Below are 27,816 nucleotides of genomic sequence, written 5' to 3'. Positions count from 1 at the left end.
AGTACATTCTGCACATCATAAAAACACTTTTACAGACTGGACTCAAATGATGACCAACCTTTTGCTGCTTTGGTTTTATCTTCGCTGACAAATGTGTAACATCATCGTAGGTCATGGAAGCTGGGCGAATGGGATACTGGAAAACAGATCATTTCATACACCCCTCTTCTCTTGAAGATCAAAGAATTTCACAGAAATCAACTCAATTTCCCCTGTCCCCTCACATGCAGATCCACTTGCCAGATCTCAGACACAAGACACCCAGAAAAAACATTAACTGAGTGATTTGTGAGTCATCAGGGGATTTGGGAACATGACCTAGAAAGTCTGTTGTTTTCCTCCCAGCCCTCTGCTTTTGTCCCTTCACAGTCCCTTTCCTGCCCCTCACACACCACAATAACCTGTAACACATTAGTCCAGAAGAAAAAGAAAACCTGTTCCCTCAGCATTAATTCTCTGTAGAGTTATTAGAAGTAAAATATCTGTGGGTATACAAGTAAAGGTTAGTTTAGAAAGTACAGGCCACATGTTGCTGACCAGGAGAGCAGACCCAGGTTTAGCCACATGGGTCTCTCTTCTGACCTGGGAATGCTGAGAGGACAGTGTGCTATCCCAGAGAGATCTCCCAGCCACAGCAGCATCCTGCTAAAGCTGCCAGGTCTCCTGCACACCCACAGACCCCACCACCAACCAGCCTCGCTCCTGCCTCCAAACTGAGACCCAAACAGGTTCTCTATATCCAAGTCCTTGCAAGACTGAAGCATTAACTCATGTTCTTTGCATTTATTTTAGACAAACTATCACTGCATAAAAGTTAACAGAAATACCTGAAACAGATAGAGCTTCTCCAGTAGACTTCTGGCCAGGAACACGTCAATCTAAAAAGCAAAACAAGTAACTTTCATCAGATGCCAACTGTAATAAAAGAATAACCCTTAGAACTCAAATACTGACAACATTAGCTTTTCATTCAGAACTCTAATATAAAATAGATTTGTGATTCTCCTGTCAAAAGTTTCCTCTCTGCTGACTTTGACATGAAATTCTACATTTGGCCTTTTTAAAAACCAAACCTAAAAATCTCACTACAAAGAGGCAGCAGACAGTGGCTCTAGCTGTTTTTCCTCTCTAAGGAAACTTGGCAAACAAATGTGAAAGAGGAATTTTTTTCCTCCAAGGATCTGAAGCAAATCTGTTATCACAATTATAGAAAGTGGAGGAAGTTCTCAGTTTAGCAGCACGACTGAAAGGTAAGTTCCTTACTGGTATTTTATAAAATCTTTCTAAATTAGACAAGAGACACCCACATCCTCAAGCTGGTTCAACACTTGCACTTGGCCATCAGAACTGAAAATGCACAGATGTTTCATGAATAAGACATATGGAAGGTGCCATTTCAGATACACTCCTGACAACTGCCACTCCTTTTCTCACAACTTTTCACCTTCTATGGATTTGTCCTTCCTTGTGCTTCTGGTGTGTAAACTCATATATCAAGTGACAAGACACTGTGGCTACTTCTTGAGACACAACAGTCCTTTAAAGAAGTCCAGACCCAGAACTCAACTCCTTACTTCAGCAGAAGGCATGAACACTGTAGATTCATGTTTAACAGATCATCAAAGTCATTCCAGTTTTTTCCCAGAGACATGCAATGGAGTTCACTGGAAGCACACAATGGTAGAAGCAAATTCCCCACCACCTTCTCTTCTGCCATGGACAGATTACAAAGGGTGAAAAAACTGAGCTGCATCTGCCAACATGGACAAGACTATTCTGACAAAACAGATACCATGAACCCTATACTTGGTCCACACAACATAAATCTTGTACAGTCATTGGTTATAAGACAATCACTGATGTTGATGACACAGTGTTTCAGCAATGTAGGAATACTGGGAATTGTAGTGATAAAAATAATAAAAAATTCTCATGTACAATCACTGTTGGTACAATGCACTTTTACCTCTTGTATAATTGGATCATCTTCTTCATTTGCCATGCTAGGATAAAACAAAGCTTTTTCTTGGCTTATTCCTTGGCACAACCTGAAAGAAAACAGGAATGTCATATGAATAATTTCATCTGTGTCACATACCACATGCAGCCCAGAGTATTGTTCAAGTTAACTTGGTTCCTTCCACTGATAATCTGTTTAGTTTGTATTTTGAAGGAATGGATGTGTTTGCATGAACAGGTCCCTGATACTCAACAATCCTGACCAAAGGCCACAAAATTCTAGAGACAAGCAAATGTCTCAAAAATAGGTAAACTGCTGTAACTTCTGTGAAAGCTGCAGTTAGTAAGAAAGCCCTGAGCTAGGGCCCAAAGGAGGGAAAGGCAGCCCTTTGCATTGCATAAAGTGTATCTTTTTTACACTGTGTAACAGTAACATACAGTTAGCAGCTGTTTTCCAGCCACAACTGGCCCTGCAGGGTCCCTGTCTCAGATATTCCAGTCTGGGAATACCCTGACTTTGATTTCATCTCCCTGACAAGCTGCAGCCTCGTCCCCTGACCTGCCACTTCAGACTGTACTGCTAAATGAGAGCTCCAGAATACACTGCTCAGCCTTTCCTGGAGTCCTCCAAAACCAGCAGAACAGATTTTTCTTCTTAACTACACCAACTCCAATGAAAATATGACTCTGATATTAACTGAGGACTGGATACTCTGGAACAAAAGTTCATTATGTTCAATCCAGGGCTGGAGTCAGTGTCGTGCCTGGTTCAGACCTCTGAATAAAAAATGATCTCTCAGCTAAATCAACAATAGTTTTTCCCTGCTGAAATCAAACAAAAGGATTTACAAATTATTCAGGATGCCACTGCAACAATGTTATGTTAATCAGCCAGTACTGGTCAAGATAGGCATAAAAAAATAAGACCACTAACAAACTGACCAAGGAATAAGTTTTAGCAACAAAGATGATCAGGCAAAGAAACAAGATCTGTGCTCAGGAACCCTCCCTCATCGTCCTCACTCCTTGAGGACAGCTTACTTCTTTTCTGGACCTCCTAAGGAGGAAAAGAGAGAAATAAGCAGCATCCAGGACCAGCTGGGAAAGAAAGAACCCAGCATCCATTTAACATCTAGAACAATGGCATTTTTCTCAAATACTCAAGCCACCACACAATTTAAGCAGCTCAGTATATTTCAGCTGACATACAGGCTTCTCAAATGTCACACTAATGTACACAGAGCTATCTAAGAAACCTTTCAGAGAGGCTAGACATTCTGGACACAAGTGTTATTAACATCCATTCAGGCTTACAGTGTTTCTGCCACTGCACCTGGAAATATTTTAATCCATATTTTTCACTTACAGACTCTCAGCTACCAAAAAATGCCCCTCCCAGTACCGAGCTGGCATTTCTCCATTTCTTTATGCACCAGCATATCCCAGGGTCTTTGTACCATACAATTGTATTTGAAAATTTATGCCTCAGTATTTCAGATTCCTATCTGAGGTAATTTTGTAGAAATGCAGAACACCTTCACAGCAAAAAGGCAGTAAGCAAAACCCTGAGTATGTGATATCTGACTGATATCAGTGTTTTCTGTGATCAGGCACCCAGCTCCTCCCAGAAACACACACTAATATGTTTCAAAGAAATGAGGTTTGTCAGTTCCATTTTTGCTTTCCCTGCTAACATCCCCGGTGACCCAACACCTGACAGCTCTGCAGACATGGAACAACTGCAGTCTGCACTCAGCACAGAGCTGATGGTGGGAGGATACCCAGGGTGTGTGAGGACATGTGGTAACACCCAAAAGGTGGGACACCTGGGTCCAAACCCTCCTTCCTCACACCCCTGAGAGAACCAGGAACCACCCTTCCCTTCCTGACAGCCTGCATGCCAAGTGCTTGTTCTCTCTCTTCTGAGAAAGTATTGAGCACTTTTGAGAAGAGAAATAAAGATTCCCTGGGCTAAGGAGGGACAGAGAAACTCAGCCTGAAGGGCCTGGTCTCTGGGCCCTCACTGAACACTGCCTATGCAATTATACACAAAATCTCTTTGTGAATCCACCTGTCACTACACAGGGGAAATGCTGTATTACAGAAACTACATTTTTCTCTTAGTCCTGTAAAGATAAACCATGACTATAGATCCTTATACTGGAAAGTGAGACTGACACATCTATAAATAGGAAGCAGTGTGTCCCAGAACAACTTATAATACTCATGCAACTGGAAGAAATCCTCTGAATCAGAATGAAGGCATGCAGACACAATCCTATGTCTGATACATACACACACATAGAGTACTGTTAATTTCCACACTTCTCATACATATATATTTATGATACCACAGGAGTTACAGAATGGAATCAAATATTAAGAGACAGCAAACATGGTCAGCAGGTTCAAACTTCTTTTGGTAGAACCTTTTTGTTTTAGGGACTTTCCTTTAAGGTGTAAATCAAAGTATAATATGAGTTATCATCTCACAGAAGGGCAAGAGATATAAATCTTCTCATTTCTCCTGCAAAATGACCAATGGAAGGGCTACTCAATGAAACTGCTCATTAGCTGCCCTTAACACCATCAATGTAGAACCAATGAAGAAAAATGTTGTGGTTAAAGAACTGTAAAAATCAGTGATGAAGCAACTGAATCCTGCCTCTCACTCTGACCTTAGAAGGGCATTTGAGTATTAGAGATTTAGCTTTATTTTACTGCCAAAGACTTAAATATATCTGTAAGAAGGTAAATTGCAAATCTGCACGTAATTTGACACACAGACTTTTAGTCAGGCCTGCAAGAAATGCTCCAGTATTTCATTTTAACCTAAATTTGTCAGTAATAATGGATCCCTAAAGTGCTAACACTAAAACCCAACATATACTTCATATAATCATGTAGTGCCAAAGAAAGGCCAAGAATTCCTGCTGGATCAGTGCCTGAAAGTATAAATGCTGAAACAGCCCCGTGGAAAAAGTGCCATCTCCTGAATCACTACCACTACTACCTCTGGCACCTGGGCTCCTCCAGAAGGGGCTCTGAGCAGCCCTCGAGCTCAGGGTGGCCCATGGCACACAGTAAAATGGAACCTGCCAGAAGAAGCTAAAGCACCTTTCGTACATTTATGGCAATTATCATTTTGACCCAATTACTAGGTTATTTTCTCCTCGCCTGCAAGCAGCTTTGCACAGTCATCTTCTGGCAGTGAACCCAAGAGGGCTCCTCTGCACCAGGATCTCTCTCTGGAGGTGATGTCACCGAAGCACACCTTTGGGGTTTTACCAGGTTATGCATCAAGCACGAACCTTTCTTTACCACCTCACCTCGTGTGCAGCACTGGACGTGCCAGGCCGTGCTGCCAGGGGCAGGGGTCGCTGCCGCCGCTGTGTGACACTCCCGGAGCAGGTCGCGGTGCCCATCCCGTGCTCCCGGCGGGCAGCGCTCCCGCCGGACGCGGCTCCGCGCTCCTGGCGCTCGCCCTCCCCTGACACAGCAGCCAGGCAGCGCAGGGCTGCGGGAAAGGCCCGCGGAGAGGCCACACCGAGCCGCCCGAGCCGCCCCGACCGCGGGGACGAAGCGAATCCCCCTGGGCGGGACGGCTGGGCTGAGCTGCGGCCCCGCAGAGCCGGTGCCACGCAGGGGCAGCCGCTGCACTTCGGGGCGGGTGCGCCGAGTCCTTCCCGGTAGGAAGGCGCGGGGCTGCGGGCCCCGGTAGCACCGGCGGGGCCGCCGCTCACAGCTCCCGGAGGAGCGGCCGGCACCCCCCGGTGCTGCTGCTGCGGGAGCCGAGGGGCCGCGACTGCGGCCGGACACGGCCCGGCCTCCAAGCGCCCCGGCTCGTGCCGGGTCCTGTCAGGGCTTTGCGGCCCCGCGCCCCCGCTGCCCCCGCAGCGCCGAGTCCTCGCAGTCTCGGCTCCGCCGTCCTCCCGGGACAGGCAGAGCCCACCCCAGCCCAGGCCGCGCTCCTCCCCCGCCACCGCCCGCAGGGTCCCTTGCGCCGGGGCGGCCCCGGGAGGCGCAAAACCAGCGCGGCCCGGCGTACCTGTGTGCGGGCCGCGCGGGCGGCGGCGGCGCCGCTCCCCCGCTCCCCGTGTCGGTGGCGGCGGGGCAGCGGTCAGGCAGCCGCCATGTTGGTGGCCCCCGGGCCGGCACGTGGGGACGCGGCGCCTCCTCCTACCCACAATGCTCTCCCGGCCGCCTCCGCCGCTAGGGGGCGGTGGCACCGGCCCACGGCGCAAAAAAAACACTGCTGGCAGCGGTGGGATTCGAACCCACGCCCCCGAAGAGACTGGAGCCTTAATCCAGCGCCTTAGACCGCTCGGCCACGCTACCACCGCGATTTTCCCCTCTTTTGCCAAGAGTTTTATTCTATACCAATTTTTTTCCCCTGCCTCTCCCACCCCTCTCCGTCCCCAGCAGCCGTTCTGCCCACATACCCCTTCCACCCGGAAAATAAAATGCGGGGGATCCTTTTCAGCCCGTTCCCAAGAGGCGGCACCTGGAGCAGCGCGATGCCCCCAGGGACGGACGGGCGGGAGCAGCTGTGCCCGAGCCCTGCGCGCCGCGCCCGCTGCCACGTGGATGCCACGGAGCAACACAGCCCCTGCGCGGTACGTGTGGCACCGCCCGGGCACCCCCTCTGAAAGCCTTAAAAAAGCTCTAAATGCTAATTTTCCGTTGCAAAGCCACAGCTCACTGAGTTTGCAAAGTCAAAAGTCAACAGTTTGTGGCTGGGGGCCCGTTCTGTTGCCTATAGCACAGGGACCAGCACGGCGGTACTCAGTACACTTGTGCAAACAGGTGGTAGCACACGTCAGCTGCTGGTGCTTCATGAACGTGCCTCTGGGAGTCTCTGGCTGCATTTTGCCTGAAAGTCTGGTGAGTTTTCTTAAAGAATTAATGTTGTTTTCACCACTTAACTACAACTGAAGGGTTGTATTTTGAGAAAAATTCCAGCTTCTCTAGGGTAAGGTCACATAGCCTTAATGGAGCTTGATTTAATTCTGTCCTTATGGTATTTCATTTAAATAGGATAGAGAAAATAAACCTGCGGGAGCGCTGCTGACAGCATCATTCAACCCTTTCCCCTGGCACCTCCTACAGCCTGTCCCTGCAGCACACGGCGGTGCCAGTTCTCTTTCCAGGGAGCTGCTGAAATGGAAGCAAGGAATGATTTGTTTGGGCTTGGAAGTGACTAAAAAAGATCTGATAGTCCAACTCCCTGCAGTGAGTAGGGACGTCTTCAACCAGACCAGGTAGCTGAGAGCCCTTTCCCACCCGACCTTGAATGTTTATAGGGATAATACATCCACCACCTCTCAGGGCAACCTGTGCCAGCGTTTCAGCACTCTCGTTGTGAGAGGCTGCAGCACTGCAGCCTTGCTAAAAAATTCATTCACTGCCTACAAGTACTGAGGAATAACAGCACACACATGTAAACACGAATAAATTCCTCTAGTGTTGCTAAAGTTTCACACCCTCAGTTCAGTGCCTTTTCAGGATGTGGGGTTTTTTAAGAACAGAGGGAGCTGACTGCAGAGCAGCAGGAGAGGATCACGGAGGAGGGAAGGTAGACAGACCTGAATTGGCATCACACAGCAAATCACCTGTAACCTGCTCAGGCAGAAAAGTCAGTTTTAACAGTCTCCAAGCATATATGTGTGTGTGTGTGTGTGTGTGTGTGTGTGTGTGTGTGTGTGTGTGTGTGTGCAGGAGGCTGCATGGAACACCCATTACAAACTGTTCCTTACTGAGTGGGCTGCTCAGTCCCACAGATCCTTTTGTCCAGGCAGTGCAAGGTACCAACACCCTCCTGAAAAGTGCTTTTCTGCCCTGTCACAGCTGAGCTCAGCCTCTGTCCCTGAAATGTTTCTGTGCCTGGCCACAGAGACATTTCTCCTGAGCACCACAGGAAGCCTGTGTACCTGAGATTATTCACATCAGCCATGTGTGACACAGACAGAGGGCAAGAGCACAGCCTGTCCCTTGGGGGTGGCAGGTGGGTCACCAGTTTTTTCATTTCACCTGTGCAACATCAGTTACAATGGCAGGACCTTTTCCAAATTAAAAAAGAATTAGCATAGAGGAGAACTCCAACATAACACAAGCTACCAGGCCCATTAGTTTGTTTTCCTGGCACAGGATAGACAGAGAATATCAAGGACCCAACAGTTGTATCAAACAATCCCACACTAAGGGCCAGGCCCAAAGGTTACCAAGCCCTGAGCTGTCCCATGCAGGAGTTAGTCCATCAGCAAGAGCAACTGAGAGATATCCCTGAACTTAAACCTGAAAATACCCTGACTCAGCCCTGGCAGCACTGCCTTGCATCCATCCTGAGAGGTTCAAATGAAATTCTGCCTGTCCAAATTCAGATGAGAAGTCCTGACTTGACCCATCATAACTACACCTGGCTCTGTCAGCACTCATTGTACTCTGAGTGAAATTACATCTGTGGGGAAGAGAATGAGATTCAAATCAGTCCCACAGACCAGTAATTAAGAAACAGGCAACATACTTATTTATACTTTATAAGCTCTGAGAGTTTGCTGTCTCCATGGTTCCTGAAGAATGCTATTCTTACTTTGTTACACTGGCAAACACTCCATCTCTGTGACAGCAGCTATATCTAAAAACTCCAAGGCTATAAAGCTAGAGCAGTGCCAAGCTTCACCATTTTTCATCTTAGTAATTCTACAGTGCAGAGGCCCACATGGTGCTTTTTTGTTAGGAAATTCTGCTATTTCACAGTGCCCTTGCTAGAGGATAATTTCACATTGTTTAAACTACACAGGTATAAGAAGTTCCACCTGTCTGAATAAAGCAATAAAAAGGCAACACTAAGAGCTCCCTTTTGAACAGTTTGAAAGGTCCTGTATCAAACAGATTGTTCTGGCACATAAAGAGAAATAAACCATAGCAAGATGACAGTGTATCATTAGGTGTTGTATCCCACCTCAAATCACAGAGCCCAGGAACTTCCAGCCCATTCTCAGGACTAAACAAAAGCTAAAGGCATAGGGAGGCCCTGCAGCACCCTGCAAATGAGCCTTCCTGTCCTTATATTTTATCCCCCATTGGTTAGAGACAGTACACATGTAATCAATTGCAAATCAGAGAGCACATCAACCATTTTCTTTTCTGGAGGAAAACAGATTTTGTTGTTACACATCTAACAATGTCCTTCCAGTTAGTTACTTCTGACTGTTGAAAGGGAATGAAATTGGGAATGGAATAATAACAACAACAGAGGAAGCTTGCAATAGTAGGGTTGAATTTTGTCAATTTATAAAGAAAAAAAAAAAAAAAGCAAATGCCCACAAGCAATGAGTGAAACTCTACTGAGAAAAGTGACAAAAAGAACAATTTTATTTACTAGCCAGAATGAACCCAGAAAAGTGAATGGGAGGACTATGTGATGCAGGCAAGCAGTATTTGCTCGTCTGACATACAAACAAAGTCTTCCATCTCACTGTTCTTACCCAAACAATATTCCCACTGACATCTGGAAACACTGAACCAGGTAAGTTCTGGCAGGCTGAGCCTCAGATTTATTTTCACATTTTTAAAAAATACAGATTTTTATTTATTCATTGTGAATAGATTAAAAATACAGCATAAAGCAATATCATGGCAAAAGTCTTTAAAATATACAGTTTTTCCCTTCAAAAGAATGTCACAGAATAAATTGTGAATATTTCTGTAAACAATTTCCATTTTCATATTATTGACAGTCCCATTTATTGTATGCTAAATCATCTGATACACCTTAGGAAAGAAGGTAGTCTTCATCACCAAAAAGTAGTATTTGCAAACAAAGAATTAACCCTAATGATTTTTGCACTGCGTTGTGTGCATATTTACATACCAGATCTACACAGAACTGTCAGCAACTACTGAATTTAGCAAATTAAACTACACCAAAAAATGTCAATAATTACACTCTACATCTTTTGCATGCACATTTTGGACACTTTCAATCTCCTCTCTACATGGTTAGTGGTGTTGTCACACATGCTTCCTTCTCAAGGAAAAGCTCAAAGATTTGGCATCACCACCTTATGAGGGAAACAAATCCTTTTGTCTAATTTCAGTCCCTCCACTGCATAGATTCTGCACAAAGCAGACTATGCAACTGTCTTCAGAGGTGAGGGGCTTCACCTTTCATTGACAGCTGATACCTTAATGCTATGAACTGAAATAGCAAAAAAGGCCACATCCCAGACAGGCTTTAGGCATCTAAAGCAGAACTTTGGAAAGGCACTGAAAATATTCATCTGAATTGCAGTCCTCTGTTTCTATTTCAGCATGTACAAAAAAAATTAGGTCCAAAAATCTGGTCATTTTAGTACCTCTACCTAAGACCAGCTGAGATCTAGCAATGAGACATTCCTCCATTAATGGGTGAGAGCTTTGCTCTCACTCTCAAAACAAAACAAAAAAAACCAAACAAACAAAAAAAAAAAAAAAGAGAAAGGCCAAGGGCACTGCTTTCCCAAAACCTCTGCAATCTACAGCAAAAAGATGCTGCCATCTGTTGCAAGGCTGCTCACAGCTACAAGTGCCTGCTGGTTACAGCACCAGCCAGAAGCACATCCAAGGGTAACTTTCCCTTCCCTCCTAGAAAGGATTCAAATTCTCCCTTAACCACCAGGAGTTCACCTCTTTCAGACAGTGGCAGTTGTTATTGACATCACCCTTGGATAATGTCTAAACAGCAATTCAAGATCCACTTGCCATAAAAAAAGAAAAAATGGGAGCATAATCTGGTTCCAGTGACAGGCACTTGCACAGGAAAGGAAGAACTGATTTCTGTTCCCTGAACAGCTTCTGCATTTTACAAGAAATTAATATTCCTTGGCTATGAGAGAAATCCTAATCAATTCTGCATCATCTCATGGCCTGCTTAGCTTTACACCTGCTTGGCTGAAGTGGTGAGCACTACAGGTCATTCAGCACTTCACAGGGGCTGGCCCTTGTGCACATCAATTTACACCTCAGGAGACTGCCAGGCCAAGGAGGCAGAAGCTTCCATCTGAAACCTCCTGCAAAATGACTGTTAACCACAACCAAGGAACAGGAACAGCTTCTGTACTATCCACACAGATGGCACAGCAGCTTTGGAATAAAAGACTGGATTTGAAGAAACTTATCTCTATGCAATGATAATTCAACCACCACCAGGTATTTCTCCTCCCCTCACTGATCAGTATTAGGCAAAGAGGACATAAATTCAAGTGTTTTGGGGTAATACTGTTGTCCCTTTCTAACCAAAAACTCTTCTCTAAATAGTATTTGCAGATAAAATACCATTTAAATATATACTTAAACCATGTAAATTGTTTTTTGTACATAGAAATAGGTGAATCAACATCTCCTAACTTCTTCAAACATCCATCTGGAAATGGTGGAAAACGTGTTCTCATTTTAAGTGAGATGATCTAGCTTCACTGAGATTTGAGATGCCCCTGTAAAACCAACTTCAAATTACCCATATATTACAAATCTTGCTACTGTACATTATTGGACAAATATAAGATCGGTAGACTTTTATACAAAGAAAATTTTATATGGTGCAACATGTGAAAATGAGAGAGGTAGCTGGAAGCCTCACCTCACCAGGAACATGAATGATTTTCTAATGGTATAATATGCAATGTTGGTAATGAATAAAATATTCTACCCTGAATATCCTCACTGCCAATCTGAATCATCTTCCATACCCTTTGCCAAACTAAGGATTCTATCTGAAATTCATTTGAGAATAAATGTCCAACAATGTCAGCAAAATAGAATGGGACTACTTATTAACATCAGTAGCTGCATCCACAAACTGAAAATTTGTGTTCATGTGCAAATTTGGTGATCATTTTTTCAAATGATGAAAAAATGCTTAGAATTTAGGAAAATGTTTTTCTGTATGTGGGGAGGAGAAGAAAAATGTAAACACACTGATCATTTGCTGGGTAAAAAACAGGACATGTAAAACCTAAACAATAAGGCCTTGTTTTCTTTCGTCAAAAAAACTAGGCCCCTCAGTTCTAACAGTAAAAAAAGTACAAAAGATTCAAGTGTGTGTGTATTACAGCTTTAAAACACAAAGAGAAGTATGCTATGGCACCCTACATACTACTTACATTTAGATTTCTACCCTCAAAAATTATAAAACTAAAATATGAAAAAAAACCAACCTGGTAACATCACATAAAAATACATCTTTGTAGCTGCAAATGCAGCAAGTCTATAACAAATTTATATACAAGAACTGCTTAATTTCAGTGTCATTCTTCCATCATTGCCCAAGCCTCTTCTGCCTTTTGGTAGTACTGATTTGCCAGCCTGCCCTTCATGGCTTCCATGGCTGCTTCTGCTGCTTCTGTGTAAAGCTCACCTAGAGAGGAAACAGCATCAGTTATGTTGACAGAGTGAAGAAGGAATATGGTTTTAGCCTTAAGCAAATAAAGGACAAAGGGAGAAATTGAGGTCAAACTGCAGGGCCGGATGTATGGGTGTGTTTTAACAGTGTCAGTTACATCAGCTGGGAACCTGGCCTCTGCTCTTCAAGTTATACAACTGGCTGCTGATGCTCCCCAATGTATCTGGAAGGACTGCAAACAGGACCAGCCTGTAGGAGCCCCCCAGGACAGACATCTAGCATGTAAGTTACACAGCAACTAAGAGAATGTTATGTAGGGCCTTGAGAATCATGGGTGTAGCTCAAACTACAAGCAGCAACCTGCAGCTCAGGGGAGTGACCCCAAAGAGCAACCTCAGAGGGAGTGAAGGTTGCCTGGCAGTGACTCAGTGTGCCACAGATTGGACCTGGCACCACCCACTACCCTGTCCCTGCCAAGATCTCTTCTTTCACTGCTACCAGCCTTGTTACACCCAGCACCATTAAATCTGAAGGTATTGACCCTCTCTATGTTTTGTAACAGCTGAGGCAAGAAATCTATTTTTGGGGTACATGCTGGGGGAGAAGGGAAGGAAAAGACTACAGATAAGAGAAACAAGGCCTCACCTGATCTCTGTGGATCCTTATCCAGGTTGAACCCTCCCATCATTAACATCTCAGCTTCCCTGGCCAGGAGCAGATACCGTGGCTCATCCTGAGTGCCATCATATTCACCTCCCTCATCGTAGTCGGTCATGTTCAGCGCAGCGTTGTACCAGTGAAGTGCCTCCTTCCAGTCCTGGGCCCTGAAGGCAAAAATAATTTCTGAAGATGGTTCCCTTAGGAAACAAATGTACTTTGCCTTGGAGACTCAGCATCCAATTTTGTACTGACTTTTCAGAGTGCTAATGCTCTCCAAGAAAGCAAATGTTCTCATGGAGACTCACTAAATGCACTGTGGCATCAGGTACCAAGCAAAATGAGGCTGGGGTCACTTTATGCAGGAATTACAGGAGAAAGTATCAGACTGAAGTGTTTTCCTGAACTCCAGAGTATGAGCTTCATTATCAGTTGTATGATTTTGGCATTAACATTTGTGAGAGCAACCAATTTAGGAAAAAATCTCAAGTTGCAGAGTTTTGTTTCATGAATACTTTAAAATCAGTTATTTTGCACACTGAGAATGCTCAGTGAAGTTCAGATAGAAGTTTAATGTTATTTGACAGTGGGAAATTTAAACAGTATCACTGCTGTGCAAAACAGAAAACTCACATAAATAACAAAGACATGCTAAAATACAAAAGCAGAAAAATCATTGCCCCAGCCTTGCCTCAGTGAAGTACCACCAAGTTAATCTACTCAGCCATGCACAGTACCTGTCTGCACCAAGATTTACACCTGTATCATATGCTCTTGCTACCAGAATCATGGAAGGCCGGTCTCCAGCTTCTGCTGCTCTCAGCAAGTAATTAAATCCTTTATTTCTGTTCTCCTTTGTATCCTAGTAAAGAAAACAAAACCTTTAAAATGCATGCTTCTAAAACCATCCCTTTACCATTAAATGCAGTTTCTCAAAGTCAGCCAGTATTTAGTATGTCTGAGAAATTGGCACAGCCACAAGAAACAAAGCAGCTGAACAGCAGAGGTGGCTTCAAAAGCTTCCCAAAGGCATGCAGTAATCTGCTGGCAAAACCAGAAAGAGGCAGCATTTTTTTTGCTGCTTCATCCAAATCCTTAATTACAAAGTAATCTATTTTCTCTGAAGAGGCTACACAACACCTAACTGTGGTTTTCGTTTCATCTCCATTTCCTACTATTCTAATGTTATTTTTACAATGGACCACAATTCTCCTTTTTGGCATCTTCCATACCTCGAGAGTGACCTCAGACAGAATGTGATGTGGCAGCTGAGAGCACATGAGGCCCAACCCAACGATGGCTTCCAGCTCCCCACAGTCTGCAGCATGCTCCAGGTGGAACAGGGCTGACTCCCGATCCCATTCCTTGTCCTTCTCACAGAAGCGCCCGCCTTCATGGTAGCGAACCATGGCCAGGTGCACCTGGACACAATTGCACAGGAGAGACAGCATGAGGTAGGATCTGATCCTCCAAGAGCCCTCTGCTCAGACTTTACCAGGTCTTCGAGCTAAGTCCTGGAGTAAGAGGAGGCTCAGGGGAAACCTTAGCACTCTCTACAATTATCTGAAAGGAGGTTCTAGCAAGATGGGGGTCAGCAGCTTCTCCCAAGCAGCTGGTGATAGGATAAGACGATAGCCTTAAGCTGCACAAGGGGAGGTTCATGTGGGACATCACTAAGATTTCTTCATGGGAAGGGCTGTTAAACATTGGAATGGACTGCCCAGGGAAGTGGTGGAAATCACGGCTCCAGAATGTTTCTTTCCATTTCCAAGAAACAACTGGACATGGCACTTAGTATCATGGTCTGGTTGACAAAGTGGTGATTGGTCAGAGGCTGGACTTGATGATATTAGAGGTCTTTTCCACCTAAAAGATTCTGTGAAAAACAGGTTTCTTCCCACATCAAAAGGTTTGAGAACACCTAAGGCTTCTAGCATATTCAGTAAGATTCACATCATGTTTTAGGAGTGGGCTTAAGGCCATACATAACCCCTCAATCCATAGTCAGGAGTAACAAGAGTCAGTCCATGCTACCACTTTTCAGGAGCTCAGCTTTGCCTGTGGCAAGGTACGTGGGTCAGGCACAGCACATCCATACCACTCTATCCTCCCTGTGTGATGCCTCTGGAAATGCAGATTAACAACAGCAGGGTTCTTCCCAAAGGAGCCCAAAAAATTACAAGGCCAAAAGCAGATGGAATTCATGGGTTTCTGAAATCAGATGTCACTTATACAACATGGGTAGGTGACAGAAAGGTATAGATGTGTTCTTTTCAACTGCACAAAAAAATGCAAGCAGGACAACACCTCTATGTAAGTAATAAATACAAGATGTTCCTTGTTGGATAAAACAGTATTAGCAGACCCATCCCACCTTTCCAAGGACTGACTTCCCAATTTTCTTTTCAAGTTCTAGTGCATTGAGCCTCTGAATTTCTTGGGCAACACAGGACGGTCTGTGGATGTGGACTCTGGAAGAATTGTAAAGATTCCACTTCTCCACACTGATCTGAAATACAAAATACACTATTATTCATATTCAAAATTAAAATTCCCATCCATATGGATTACCATTCCAGAATCAAAGCCTCTATTAGTATTGTTACTTAGCAGTAAATATTGTATTTTAAAACACAGATTTCAAAAGTCATGTTAGTAGCTGAATAATTGGTTATTACTCTTCATTAAAGAAATGGTGTAAACCCCTCTATTTCTAATCTGAGTATCATCACTTTGAAGAATCATTTCAAAGTTCTGAATCAGAAGAAGTTACTTACACAAATAAGCAGCTGAACAGTCACACTGCAAGCACTGAAGTTATCCATGCACAAAAAAAAAAAAAAAGAAACCCATACTTTTCTGCCCAGAATTTCAGTTCCCAACACTTTAAATGCAGTTTGCATTCTAGAAGTCTAGAAAAATTATATGTAACCATGCAGAAGATCACAGACAGATACATGCATTGGCATTTCTCAGGAGGAGCAACCCAAATGAAGAAATTTTTGAACATAATGAATCGGTGAGAAACAGTAGCTGAAAACAATCCTATCACAATTAAGGCCTTTGCAGGTACACAGAGAAAACACAACAGGAAAGGCTGCTGGCACATAACTTCAGTCTGTTAAAGCTGTTTCAATTTTCTGAAACAGGAATACATAACAATTAAAAGGAAATTCTGAAAATTGCGTCTAAATAAATTATTTATTGTTGTCAAAGCTCTGGTTTTATATTTCCTTTCACAGTAGTTATTTGTTTAAACTTATATCCAAGACCAATTATCACAGAAGTTATATTTTCTAAAAGCATATAAGGTCTGGTCTTTCCTAACTCAGGTGACAGCAGCCCTCTTCACTGTGTATCTGTTTCAAACACTGCATGTTTTTAAGAAATCATACAGGATATGATTTCAACTACAGAACAACTACATACAGGATAGAATTCCAAAAGTAATGTACAAAAAGGAAATATAATTTACCTAGGTAGAAAATAAATTCACAGACCTGTAATTTTTTTTTAAAGTGAGAAACCCATGCATAATCACTAATTTATGACAGAGGTCAGCTACAGAGGTGACACTTTGTTTCACAGTACTTCTTTCACAAGAAAACAAGGACAAAACATAAAAGGGAATAACAGAGTGGTAAGTTGATATTAATAAATATTTTCTGTAGCTGAAAAGGAAGGGGAACCAGAATCTGGTTCAGTCATGTGGTTAGGTGGCAGATGAGTGGAACAAAGGACAAGCAGAGCAGCAAACTCAGTCTATGAACATTTCTGCTTTATTTACCCTTGCAGAGCTTCCCAAACTGTCTTCATCAGACTCCTGCCTCCGGTTGTTGTTTGAATGGCCCTACGTTAACGTAAAGATTTGCATCATTGAATTTGCAGCAACTGATGTGTGCCAGATATGCCTCTAGACTCTTCCTACCTTCCAGAATTAGTAGTGACAGTGAATTAAAAAAGACCAAAACTGTTTCCACTGGATCCATTTCTTTCAGTGATATCACAATATATTAAGACATACCAAAATGATAAAGAACTTGGCACACATGGGCTTCAATCCCATAAGCTGGAGATGCCATGACAAATACCTTGCCAAAGGAGGTGACAAAAGGAGGAGTGTCTCTAGAAGCTGTATTCTCTTTCCTATCTTCTAATTAAATATCTTGGTAAGATCTCCAGGTCAAGAAGCATTTATTAAAGAATTTATATTTTAGAGGAATAAGCAACTAACTCCTAGGAATTTTAAAGTTCCATATTATTACCTGACAACAACATTTAAGTTCTGTAATACTTCAAGCCATACCAAGCAGAGAAGGTAAATGAGTCTGAAAGCAGATCATATTTATGGATTCCACATGACAAGAAGATGGCTACACATCCTAAATGCAATATGTAATACTTAAAAAACCCATATAACAACATCTAATCAAATACAATATTTGAAATTAAGCTACTCATTACAAATCATCTTTTTCCTGTAAGAGTGTAATTCCCAATATGAATAAGTAACTTTGCAACATGGGGGAATCTCTGTTTCCTCTGTTTTTGAAGTCTAGATCAGGATCAGATCTAGATCAGAAAGGATAAAAAAGAAGATTGTTCTACACAAAGAGTTTAAGTAGGAACAGGCTATACCAACTCTGCTATACCAGTCAGGTTCTTACCCTCTCTCTATGATCCAGATCTTCTGTCTCACTTCTCTTTTCACTGGGATACCCACTGTCTCCACCATTTTCAAAATCCTACAGAAGTCAGGAACAGAACAGCATTAGCATCATACTTTGTAAGGACCTCAACTTGACTTTTCTCACAGAGCAAATGGTTTGCTCTTTCAATGAAATATACTGGATGGTTAGACTGGATGAAAATGATCGTGCTGCCTCTGTCAGAAGGAGCAGGACTTACTGATACATAAAGTAGTCTAAGATTGTCTTCTCCCTTACATACATTTAAACAAATCAATGACTTCCATATTTTATCAAATCAAGAATCCACTAAATATAGTTTTCAGCTTCAGTAATAAACCAGTAACTGACAGCCCCTGGCACTAAGGCCCAGCACTGGAAAATGCCCATTGCAAACTTCCTGCACCTCCTCAGGCAAGGTTCTCTAATGTTCCATGGTACCAGTACTTGCAGAGAACTAATCCATAGGGATTCTTGAACTTTAATACCACAGCAGCTGGGACAAGCATTAAAGACACAATAAGCAGGCAGGAAAACAGGCACATACTTTAAGTATCTGTTAAAATACACCAGATGCAAATAAATTTCTGGCAGTAAAATAATGAATACTAAAATATTAAGATAAAATGTTCTTCCTTTACTAGAAACAGCAAATGCACAGAGGTAACATGATCTGCAACAAGAGAAATAGGCAGAGTACCTTTATGTGCTTTTACTGAACAAAATCTTTGGGAAGTTCTATAAAGAGACATTTTATTAGGCAACTGCAGCCTCGTTTTCTGTTGGAAAGACACTCACCCTTTTGTTGTCAAGCTGATCCAAGTTATCTACTTCACTGAACACAGGCCAATCTAGGAGAAAAAAAATATTTGCTGTTACTAGAAGGATAACATGCTTGAGGAAAAAGCTCTAGATATCATCATTTTACAGCTGTGTTTTTCACAGAAGCATCTGTGCATTAATTTTCTATATAGAAGTATGTTCAGTTTTACCTCTGCTCAAAGAGGAGCACTAGAAACTGTTCTGGACTAAATTAATGCTGTTGTGCTTAAAAACAAAGACAAAACCAAGCAAAGACACGTCCAATGTTCAGGAACCCCCCCAGAGGTGATGTAGGAAAGGCTCACTCACTAAGCATGTCCACCTTGTGGCTGTGAGGGGTTGCAGAGGAGGGAGAGCAGGGCAGGGAGTCAAATGCCACATCGCTCATGCTTTCATCCCCGGAGTTCTCAGACAGGCGGAAGAGCAGGGGGGGGCGGCTCCCGGACACCGTCCTCACCCGGCTGCTGCCGCACTTCTCCTCTGTGCCACGGAGAATTGTTTGAGCAGATTCCTCGGGAAATCAACGAGAAAGTCCTGTCAATAATCCTTCTGTGAATTCTAAGCATGCTATACAAGCCACTGTGAATGTTCACTAGGAGTCCTCTATAAATATACATAGGTATCCAGAAGTATTTGCTTTGAAAAGCTCTACACTGCAGCAAAATATCAAACCCTGACATTTTTACTGTCAGAGAGAGTTTTATTTAGGACTGAGTTTCATTCCAAGTGTTACATCAAGTCCCACTGCCACCAAAATCCACTGAAACCGAGATCAGTTTGCAACAAGCATCAAATCAGGTTTGTGAGATCCAAAATTTATAAATTATTTCATAATTCAAAGATCTACTTGGTCCCAAATATACACTGATTTCAAGGTTCCCTGTTAATTAAACTTTTTCATCAAACACTTACAAGCAATTTTTTATTATAATCCAAGGCATCTTTCTCTTTGGATGAAAGATCAAATGGTGCAAGCCCCATGCTTTTGCAGATGTTGTTGCAGAAATGAGAATGAAAGAACAAGGCCATACCTCGAACACCTAAGGCATTAAAAAAAGTTAAGAAAGGGTTTGCTCAAATTTTATATTACAATTTACTTATTAAAAGCTGAAAGTCTCAAAGCTTTTCCTAAAAAGCCATGAGAGAGAAAATGCTTGTAGCACACAGCCTAACCCTCTTCCATTTCAACACCTGTAAGAGCCTTTCACTCTCTCTGCTGAGGAGTGACAGAAGTGAGAAAAGTCTTGGAAAGCTACATATGAGCAAGATATAACAAAAACCTAATCCATCACTGAGAAATGTGCCTAAATTTGATCCTGCTTACAAAGCTTGCAGTGTCCTATGAACAACTTCATATATAGACACTTGGAACTTCAAAAATACATGGTGCCTATCTGTCTGCATTCAGCTGTATCCATTCCTGCAATGTGGCAAGGAAATCAAAGGCCATATTATTGTTCTCACAAGGCAGAAACTACTTAATTACATTACTTGTTTAGGAGTAGGCCAGGAGACATGAGCCACAATCAACTCTCATTTTAAGACTGCCCTTATATGACAGCTGACCTGTACAGGATTCCTTACAACAGAACTTCCCCAGCTGTTTGCAAGACCCTCAGAAATGTGTCAGCTCACCCAGTGCAGTGGCTACTCAGCAGAGCTGGGAAGAAAAGAGAAGCACCCTTCAGTGAAACAGAATCATTGATTTTTACCTAGGTTGCCATCTCCAAAATCTGCACCACTCTCTGTATGGATCTGAGGGTCTGTGTAAAGATCTCCAACTCCCTGGATATCAACAACAATGAGCTGGTGTCCTGAGCGCTCAAAAGTGAAGTGACTGAAGGCCTGGAAAGAACCAGAGATGTTTGAGAACACTCTCCCTTCATCTACTGAAAATAGCAACACATACTCCCCTGTTATATAGGGTAAAAGAAGTCTGATAACCCTATCAGTGAAATATAACTGGTATAAACATCATGATGAAAGCAGCGAGAGAGCAAAAGCATGTAGTATCCTGTCTCTCCAACCTGCTCCAACTCACAGAGAGGCTAAAAAAGGCAAAGTGAAAAAGCAACAGTAGGCACAGACAGGGGAGAGGAGATTGCTTAATTCCTCATTTTTGTACTAGCAATTGTTTTCCACTATAGTCTTCACCTTAGGTAGTGGGGAGCTGGCTGGCAGAGAGAAAAACAGTGGGCTCTGAAGCCAGTGCAAAATAACTTCTGTATAAACATTTTGGCTGTGCCTGTGAATCTGCAAGCTCTGCATCTCTGGGACACTGCTTCCTTCTGCCAACAAGCATTAGCTCTGCCACAGTTTGGAGAAAGAACCAATAAATAAATGTGAGCATCCCTACAAATTCTTCTTCCCCTTTGAGTGATCCCCCTGAGCAACTGCTCTGTGTCTACATTTTTGTGTCAGATAATGAAATGTACATTTGTGCTCTTGAAAAAACACATTTCAAGAATCAGGTACAAAAAGCCCTTCTCTTTAGAATAAAGTTGAGATATTAGGACTCTTCTGGGAAGGCCTCCAAAAAAGCGTTGCCAGGCCTGGGGGAGGTGACTGGTGGTGATAGACAAACATTTTAACTGCAGCAAATACCAGGGAACATTTTGTTCCCAACCTGTGAAAGCACAGCACTGATTCAGTGCACAACTGACAGCCCAGAACACAAATTCTCTGCTTACATTAGGCCTCGTGACAAATACCTTAAAATAGTGTAAAAAAATGTAAAAACCAAAATTCTCAAGGCCCAGTGTAACTCTTTGTTACACTGACCACTTTGCATTTTTCAATAATATTTTAAATTAATTTTACAAGATTCAAGAATCACTTGAAATCTGTCCTTGTATTTCTATATGCAATCTCAGATTCAGCTATTCAGAGGCTGCAGCTAGAAAAACTGACATTTTTATATGCAAATGGACTAGATTTATTTACATGAGTTGGATGCCAGCCACCTCTTGTGTATTACGTGAGGAACCAAAAGACTATTCAGTACATAGTACATGAGAGAGCTCTTCACTGCCTCAATTTGAAGAAAGTTTGAAACATTTTGATGCCTGCAGTTATAATTAGAGTCAAAGGGCTTAAGGTTTCCAAAGAGTATTAACCCTGTTCAACTGAACTGTAATCAACTGAAATCCAATACAGAAGCACTCAGCACTTGAAAGAGCAGGCCCCAAGTAAGGGGCAGACAAACTGCAAATAGAGAAATTAATCTGGCATTGTACTGCAGATCCTGCAGTTTCCTTTCTTGGCAGTAATGCAAGACCTCTGGAGAAAGCCCAAAAATTCTCTGCAGCAGACTCCAAGCATTAAACAAAGCCTCACTTGTGGAGTTAGACGAATGTTGTCGTCTCGCACAAATCCAGAATTTGAGTTGTATTTGATGTATTTGCCCTCAATGTAATGTTCCAGATGAAAGAGAGGCTTTCCAGGCCTGTTCTTCATTTCAATAATACAGGTCTGCACTATATCCACCTGGAGAGGGAAATAAGATAAACATGACTAACAGCATACTGTCTTCAGATCAAAGTGTGTGTGAATCTTCCAGCTGTGAAAACTTTCCCAATGCAAGAATCTGAACAATTGCAAAGATCCTTCTGTTTAACAACGGGGTGGGGGAAGAGTCATGCGCTTCTTGAGTTATTGGAGGAATTCCATAAATTAAAAGCAGTCACTTCAAAACAGCTCACTTCTGCAAAAAAACCCTCTGAAAATAATCTTAGCAACTGCTGGCTTTCTATTTTATCTTGTGGGTACCTTAAGAGTACTCTGCAAAGAGTCTGCACCCATGGAGCAAAACATACAGTCACTACTGCACAACTCAAAGAAATGCATTTTCAGAGAAGGGCTGAGGGTATCTACATTTTCAGAGAAGGGGTTCAGGTATCTCTGTATCCTGCCTCACCTTCTCCCTCTGTGACACACACATTCCTATAGCAGAAACCATCACAACTCCACTTACATATCTTCTCCAAAATGACATTTAAAACTTCTAGATTTGTAGATTTCCCTCCGCATGCTTCACTGTAGACCTCACCTTGCCATTAGGAGCCAGGTAGTAACAGCATAGTAGTAACAGCTCCTCATAGAGGAGGTAATGCCAATATCCCCCCCATCAAAATCACTAATTTTGGCCATTAAAATTCACCAATTTTGGCCATTAAAATTCACCAATTTTGGCCATTAAAATTCACCAATTTTGGCCATTAAAATTCACCAATTTTGGCCATTAAAATTGCTAAAGTCTCCAGCAGGTTTCAAGCTCTTTTCAAAAATCATTGCTAGTTACATGTTTGGATGAGCGTAGAAGATTTAAGTATCTACCTTCCTGGAGCACTAACAGTTAAGTGCTTGCTGAGACTGCTGCTGGCAATAAATTCTGTGACATCTCTGGTTATCACAAAAGCAACTGGGCACACATCAAAGAGAGCAACACAAACATCATTTTATTTTGGTTTTCAGCTAAGGACAGTCAGACATTCACAAACACACAGCCCCTAGTCCTGGAAATATAAAGCAATTTCTGTATTACTCCACTCAAAATCAGCTATCGTTTAACAGAAAACACAGAAAGGCAAAAGAATCTATCCAAGCATTTAAATGGGATGGAATGTGAAAAAATAATTCCCTCTAAATTATGTCTGAAAACTAACCCAACAGAAGAACAATACTTCATTTTTCCTTAGCAAGATCTTTGAATGCACCTGTTTTGGTGGCTTGTGCCGGTTGTACTCTTCTCCCCAGAGTTTTGCTTCCATCTGCAGTCGAACATCCTCAAAATAAACATCCCTGCTCACACTCTCTATGTATTGCTTGGCAACATAATTATAGGCACCTTTCCAGTTCTGAGTGTGTAAGAAGTTGGACAGCTTTTTTCTGAAAGATAAATCAATCATTGGTGAAAGGAAACCCAAGGATTTTAATTCAATCTTTCCCATTTCCTTGCCTGCATGGACAGAGCCAGGCTCCAAGATGAGCATTACCCTCAGTCATTTACCAGGTATTTCACCTGAAATGTGAAGCACAGGAAAGGGACAAGGAAAAATGAAACATCCCATGGGAATGGCTGGGATGTGCCAAACTGTTTTGGTTTAGCTGCAGCTACTTGTGCTCTGAACTTTCTCCTTTTCTCAATCCCTTTCCCTTCCTGTTCCTCACAAACCTGGAGTATGAAGGGTTGGTGCCTTGTCAATAACGTGTTCTAATGTCAACAATTATTTTCTGCAGAAATTAACAGGGAGTGGCCTTTCAAACATGAACTGAGAAACCTCTTCTGGATAAAAGCAATCTGCTACTTCTCAACACACAGCAGTGACTGCTCAGTAACCCACATACTCCCAGAAGGAAAACTGCACCTGACAGTCGTCATGATGCAGCTTTTCCCTTTTGTTGATGGGCAAATCTTTAATCCACAGATCCCTCCAAAGCAGGGAGGCTGAAGCGGGGGGGGGAGGGGGTGACAGTGAGTAGCACAGGAAAACTTTGATAAGAAAGGATCTGCTGGCTGCCAACAAATGCATTAGGCAGGTGCCTTAATTAGTAGCAGCACTCAGTCAACCCTTCCCCCTCGTTCTTCTTCCTCTCCCTGTCAAGAACTCGGTACAGGGGACACTCTACAGGCAAAGCAACTTCATGCTCCTGCAGGGATGGGCACACAGTCACAGCAACAGAGGCCTTGGAAAGAATGAACACGGAAATGAGGTAAAAATTTCAGCCAGATCCCAAACTTTCCCAGTTCTTCAAGGAACACACTCCTCTGCATAAAAACAAGCCAGCTCATGTTTTTCTGAAGTCAATATCCTCACAGTAGTTCACTGGGCCATGGGCAGCTAATGCTGTCACTGTCTTAACTAAACTGCAGAGTTACAAAAATCTAGGAAAGAGCTCCAGATGAGAAATATCCCTGTACCACTGACACATATGGGAAACCCAGCAGTAGGAAGATGATATTCAAGTTATGCTTTTTTAGTACCAGAGGTTAAGGCAAAAGTATTAATAAATTTCTGTTTATGGCATTATTCAAAATATTGTGTAATGGGGAGTTTGGTAAGTAACAACAAGTAAAAGCAATGTCAGCAGGCTGTTACTTCCTAGGCTTTATTCACTACTGCATCCAGCTGGCTTTGCAGGAACAGAGCCACCAGCATGAACTGATACTGAAATGCCAATGCTAAACTGGAGCAGTGTGGGGTTACTTTTCTTCCTTTTTCCTCAAGTTCAAAACATCACATTTCCATCTTTCAGGAGTGTCTATGTTTCCAGAGCTGAAACCACACATGAAGTGCAATTTCTCTGGATTCTATATATGGGAAGATGGGGGAATGGGGGAATGTTTTTAAACACACCCCCCCTGACATTTTCCAGGAAACATTCATTTCCAGAGCCTGGAAGGGGTGGGGTAATTTCTTAGCACACACCAATTTATAGCTGGATGCTGATCCCCACAATAACATTTGATAACACTCTCCAAGGAAGGAAAAGTTCCTCTTCAGTCTTCCCCCACACTTTATCTTTCTGGAAGCACAACTGTTAGTGTCAAGTTCTGCCTTACTCAGAACATGATACTGGTATATGTGAAACAAACTCTAGGAGGATAACCTTTTCTACCAATGGAGGCTTTTCCAGTCCAGACTACACCAACCAGATATACTTTCTTTCTCTTTTCTCTGCCTAACTATGGCCTCAAGTTGGTCTCCAGGTTGCAAACACCTGTGACCTCATATCAAATTTTAAGATATTTTAGCACACAAGGAACACAGAAATTAAGTGGCTGTTACTATACTTTCATGAATATTTTGCCTCCCAGAGTTGAAGTACAACATTCAGAGAACATTCTCCTTTTTGAACCCCACTCCCTGCAGGTGGAGTCACACAAACAGGGATAAACCTCTCAGCAAAGCCTTTTAGAAAGGAGTCGAGCTTTACACAATTTCCACTACATCTGAATGAAATTCCAGTCACCACAGAAAAAAATACTGCAAGGAGGCCAACAAAGATGAAGTGGGCAGATACTCACGTTCTGAAACACTCTCGCATTGCTCCACGGCCAAAAGGCTGGGGAAGAGAAAAAAACCAAAAACTCAGCATTGGCATTTCCACAAAGTTGATTTCTAACCAGTAAGAGACACAACCATGGCTTCCCCTTTATACCATGCAGAAAGCAGTTTCCAAACAGGCTCTACAGAAATATTTCCTCAAGAAAAAGTGAAAACCCACCAGTAGTGTAAGCAGGTATGAAGGGGAAAAGGCATTTGAATAAACTCCCCCTACCAATATCCCATGGAGAAGAAATGGTATGTCTTTTAAATAAGCTATTTAAATTCTCTCCCCAGTTGGGAGTCAGCTCTGTGTGACTGCCTAAAGAAGCTTCACAGACTTCATGCTCTCTGTATTTAGGCTTCCATAGAAGATGTGCCCAAGAGCATCTTCTCCCCAGATGCCAGATACTCGACCAGCAGCACAGAGCAAGGCAACCCCAACACACAACCCACCCCAGGATTCAACTGGGAAAGGACAGTACCTTCTACTCCCCCATACGGAAAATTCAGTTGGTTTTCATTCTAACAACAGAAATTATTTGGGAGCACACAAAATAGTAGGACTACTGCCAGGCAGGGAAATGATGCCAGAAGGAAATGGGAGGGGTGACATGGAAGGGAAATCACTGGCAATGGAACAAATGCCTCATGTTGCTGACAGGGAAGGTCTGACTCCATTTTCTACTCTATTCTGGAGAGAAGGATACAAAGAAAAAGAGGTTGGTGAAAAGAATTACACTGAGACTTCAAAATTTCTATAAGGAAAACATCTTGCTGCCACTGTTCAGGAACAGAAAGGAAATTACAAACTTGCTGTTAGTGAATATGAAGGACAGTGAGATCTTACTTGAGAAGCCATCTTGATAAGGACTTCATCTTCAACCCAGTCCCCAGTAACAGCATTGTACCTGCAAAATCAGGAGATACATCTCAGAAGAATGCAAAGGGAACCCAAATCCCCCCATTTCCAGCACCTGTCCTTCCTTATCTGTAACTGAGCCTGGAAAATGCTGCTGCCACTCCCACACAAAAGCTTTCAGTCTTCCCACTACACTCTGGCCCTCCTCATTTTGGGCAGGCAAGTAGAAACACATTTATCTCTTTGAAGAGACACTGAACCCTCCTGTCAATGAGCAGATTCTAAAGCAGAATCTAAACTTCTGTAACACTACAGATCAGGCTTTATCTGCTTTGAAGTTAAACCTCCTCTGTGATGACTGGGCAGTACACTGGAGGCAGAAAGGGCCTCACCAAGCTCTACACTCTGGACAGGTTGTCTCCCCCAACCCTGAGCTTGCATAAGCCTGGTTCTGGCTGGCTATTTGCCTTGGGGCTGTGCAGAATGTGAGCAGCACCAGCTGTGAGATACAGTGGGGCCAGGAACTGCCCAACACTGCACTGAGGGAGGAGCAAGGCCCTGCACAACCCTGTGATAATACAAAGAGTATGACTGTGGTTTCTCCCCACCCCCTGAGCTCCCAACACAGTGAAAGCCAAATTGGGAACCACAGCAGCTGAGTCATCAACACATGATTGCTTCCAGCCTGGTTCCCCCAACCTGCAGGGAGCAATTCATGCATGCAGACATCCCATATTCTCACATATATTATTTGCAGCAAAGAAAGAGGTAAAAACAGGAGTATCAGAGCCATCTCTTTTTAACAGGATATTGAGTAGCCCTAAACTAAAATCATCACTTATTTGTATTTTAAAATATGCAAACTATTTCAGGACTGTGTGGCTGACCAGGGACAGATGTAGTCTAAGGGGAAGAGCAGCACTGCATGACTGGTAGGGGGATGGAAGGGAGGCCTCCCCAGACACTGATGCTAAGTGGTGATTACCTGGCCTCTAACCCCTAACCCTTCTGACCAGAAACCTGTATCAGTAGAGTAAATATTTTGGCAAAGCTCACGTTAAAGCACTGAACCAATTTTCAGGGCCAAACTCCTTTTAGCACGTAGACCACACTAAGCCATTCTGGGCTTTATAAGGATTTAAATTCCAGCTACGTGCAAAAATACTGCATGGAGTAGTAAAACTGAAACTGCTATTTTGGGAAAGTCATGGAGGGTTATGTTGCTTTCTTTCCCAAACCAGTTAAACTAAGAATTCTGCCTCTTTGTTGGGATTAATTTCCTTATTAGATTACATTTATGGCATTAACAAATCAACCAGAAAATACTTTTCAGCCTTACTTCCTGTCTACAAAGTGGAAGTCCTAGATACTGCTTAGGTGGGAGAGAAAGTGTGACAATGG

The 27,816-nt window shown here is 42.8% G+C and overlaps 2 protein-coding genes, 1 long non-coding RNA gene and 1 other non-coding gene across 9 annotated transcripts in view; 1 reads left to right on the top strand and 3 right to left on the bottom strand.

Annotated features, from left to right (window-relative positions):
- POLR3E (RNA polymerase III subunit E) overlaps positions 1–6,133 on the bottom strand; it is a 28,381-nt gene extending 22,248 nt beyond the window's left edge. For 2 of the 3 annotated variants that reach the window (XM_059861958.1, XM_059861960.1), the window contains exons 1-4: positions 6,008–6,133; positions 1,967–2,048; positions 828–878; positions 59–136 (exon numbers count right to left, since the gene is read on the bottom strand). In XM_059861958.1, the coding sequence (XP_059717941.1) occupies positions 59–136; positions 828–878; positions 1,967–2,002 (165 nt within the window). In that variant the 5' untranslated portion in view covers positions 2,003–2,048; positions 6,008–6,133. Of the gene's footprint in view, positions 1–58; positions 137–827; positions 879–1,966; positions 2,049–5,288; positions 5,427–6,007 lie in introns of those variants that run through there. The other variant, XM_059861959.1, reaches the window with a different exon arrangement.
- Positions 6,134–6,215: 82 nt separating this feature from the next.
- TRNAL-AAG (transfer RNA leucine (anticodon AAG)) lies at positions 6,216–6,297 on the bottom strand. Its single transcript has one exon. It is a non-coding gene; the product is annotated as a tRNA-Leu (tRNA).
- A 221-nt stretch (positions 6,298–6,518) lies between these two features.
- On the top strand, positions 6,519–16,972 carry LOC132335423 (uncharacterized). The gene is made up of 4 exons (XR_009488661.1): positions 6,519–6,843; positions 6,997–12,622; positions 13,011–14,451; positions 16,793–16,972. It is a non-coding gene; the product is annotated as an uncharacterized LOC132335423 (long non-coding RNA).
- The window catches only part of EEF2K (eukaryotic elongation factor 2 kinase), a 30,050-nt gene continuing 11,549 nt past the window's right edge, over positions 9,316–27,816 (bottom strand). For 3 of the 4 annotated variants that reach the window (XM_059861955.1, XM_059861954.1, XM_059861956.1), the window contains 15 exons: positions 26,404–26,464; positions 25,535–25,572; positions 23,223–23,394; positions 21,844–21,993; positions 20,220–20,352; positions 19,420–19,547; positions 18,817–19,018; positions 18,484–18,536; positions 17,665–17,742; positions 16,785–16,847; positions 15,372–15,506; positions 14,230–14,418; positions 13,735–13,859; positions 12,986–13,164; positions 9,316–12,355 (listed from right to left, as the gene is read on the bottom strand). In XM_059861955.1, the coding sequence (XP_059717938.1) occupies positions 12,246–12,355; positions 12,986–13,164; positions 13,735–13,859; positions 14,230–14,418; positions 15,372–15,506; positions 16,785–16,847; positions 17,665–17,742; positions 18,484–18,536; positions 18,817–19,018; positions 19,420–19,547; positions 20,220–20,352; positions 21,844–21,993; positions 23,223–23,394; positions 25,535–25,572; positions 26,404–26,464 (1,816 nt within the window). In that variant the 3' untranslated portion in view covers positions 9,316–12,245. The remainder of the gene's footprint in view (positions 12,356–12,985; positions 13,165–13,734; positions 13,860–14,229; positions 14,419–15,371; positions 15,507–16,784; positions 16,848–17,664; positions 17,743–18,483; positions 18,537–18,816; positions 19,019–19,419; positions 19,548–20,219; positions 20,353–21,843; positions 21,994–23,222; positions 23,395–25,534; positions 25,573–26,403; positions 26,465–27,816) is intronic. The other variant, XM_059861957.1, reaches the window with a different exon arrangement.

The sequence above is a fragment of the Haemorhous mexicanus genome, chromosome 17, assembly GCF_027477595.1.
Source record: "Haemorhous mexicanus isolate bHaeMex1 chromosome 17, bHaeMex1.pri, whole genome shotgun sequence".
NCBI classification, from domain to species: domain Eukaryota; kingdom Metazoa; phylum Chordata; class Aves; order Passeriformes; family Fringillidae; genus Haemorhous; species Haemorhous mexicanus.
This window is presented reverse-complemented; position numbering and strand designations above follow the sequence as displayed.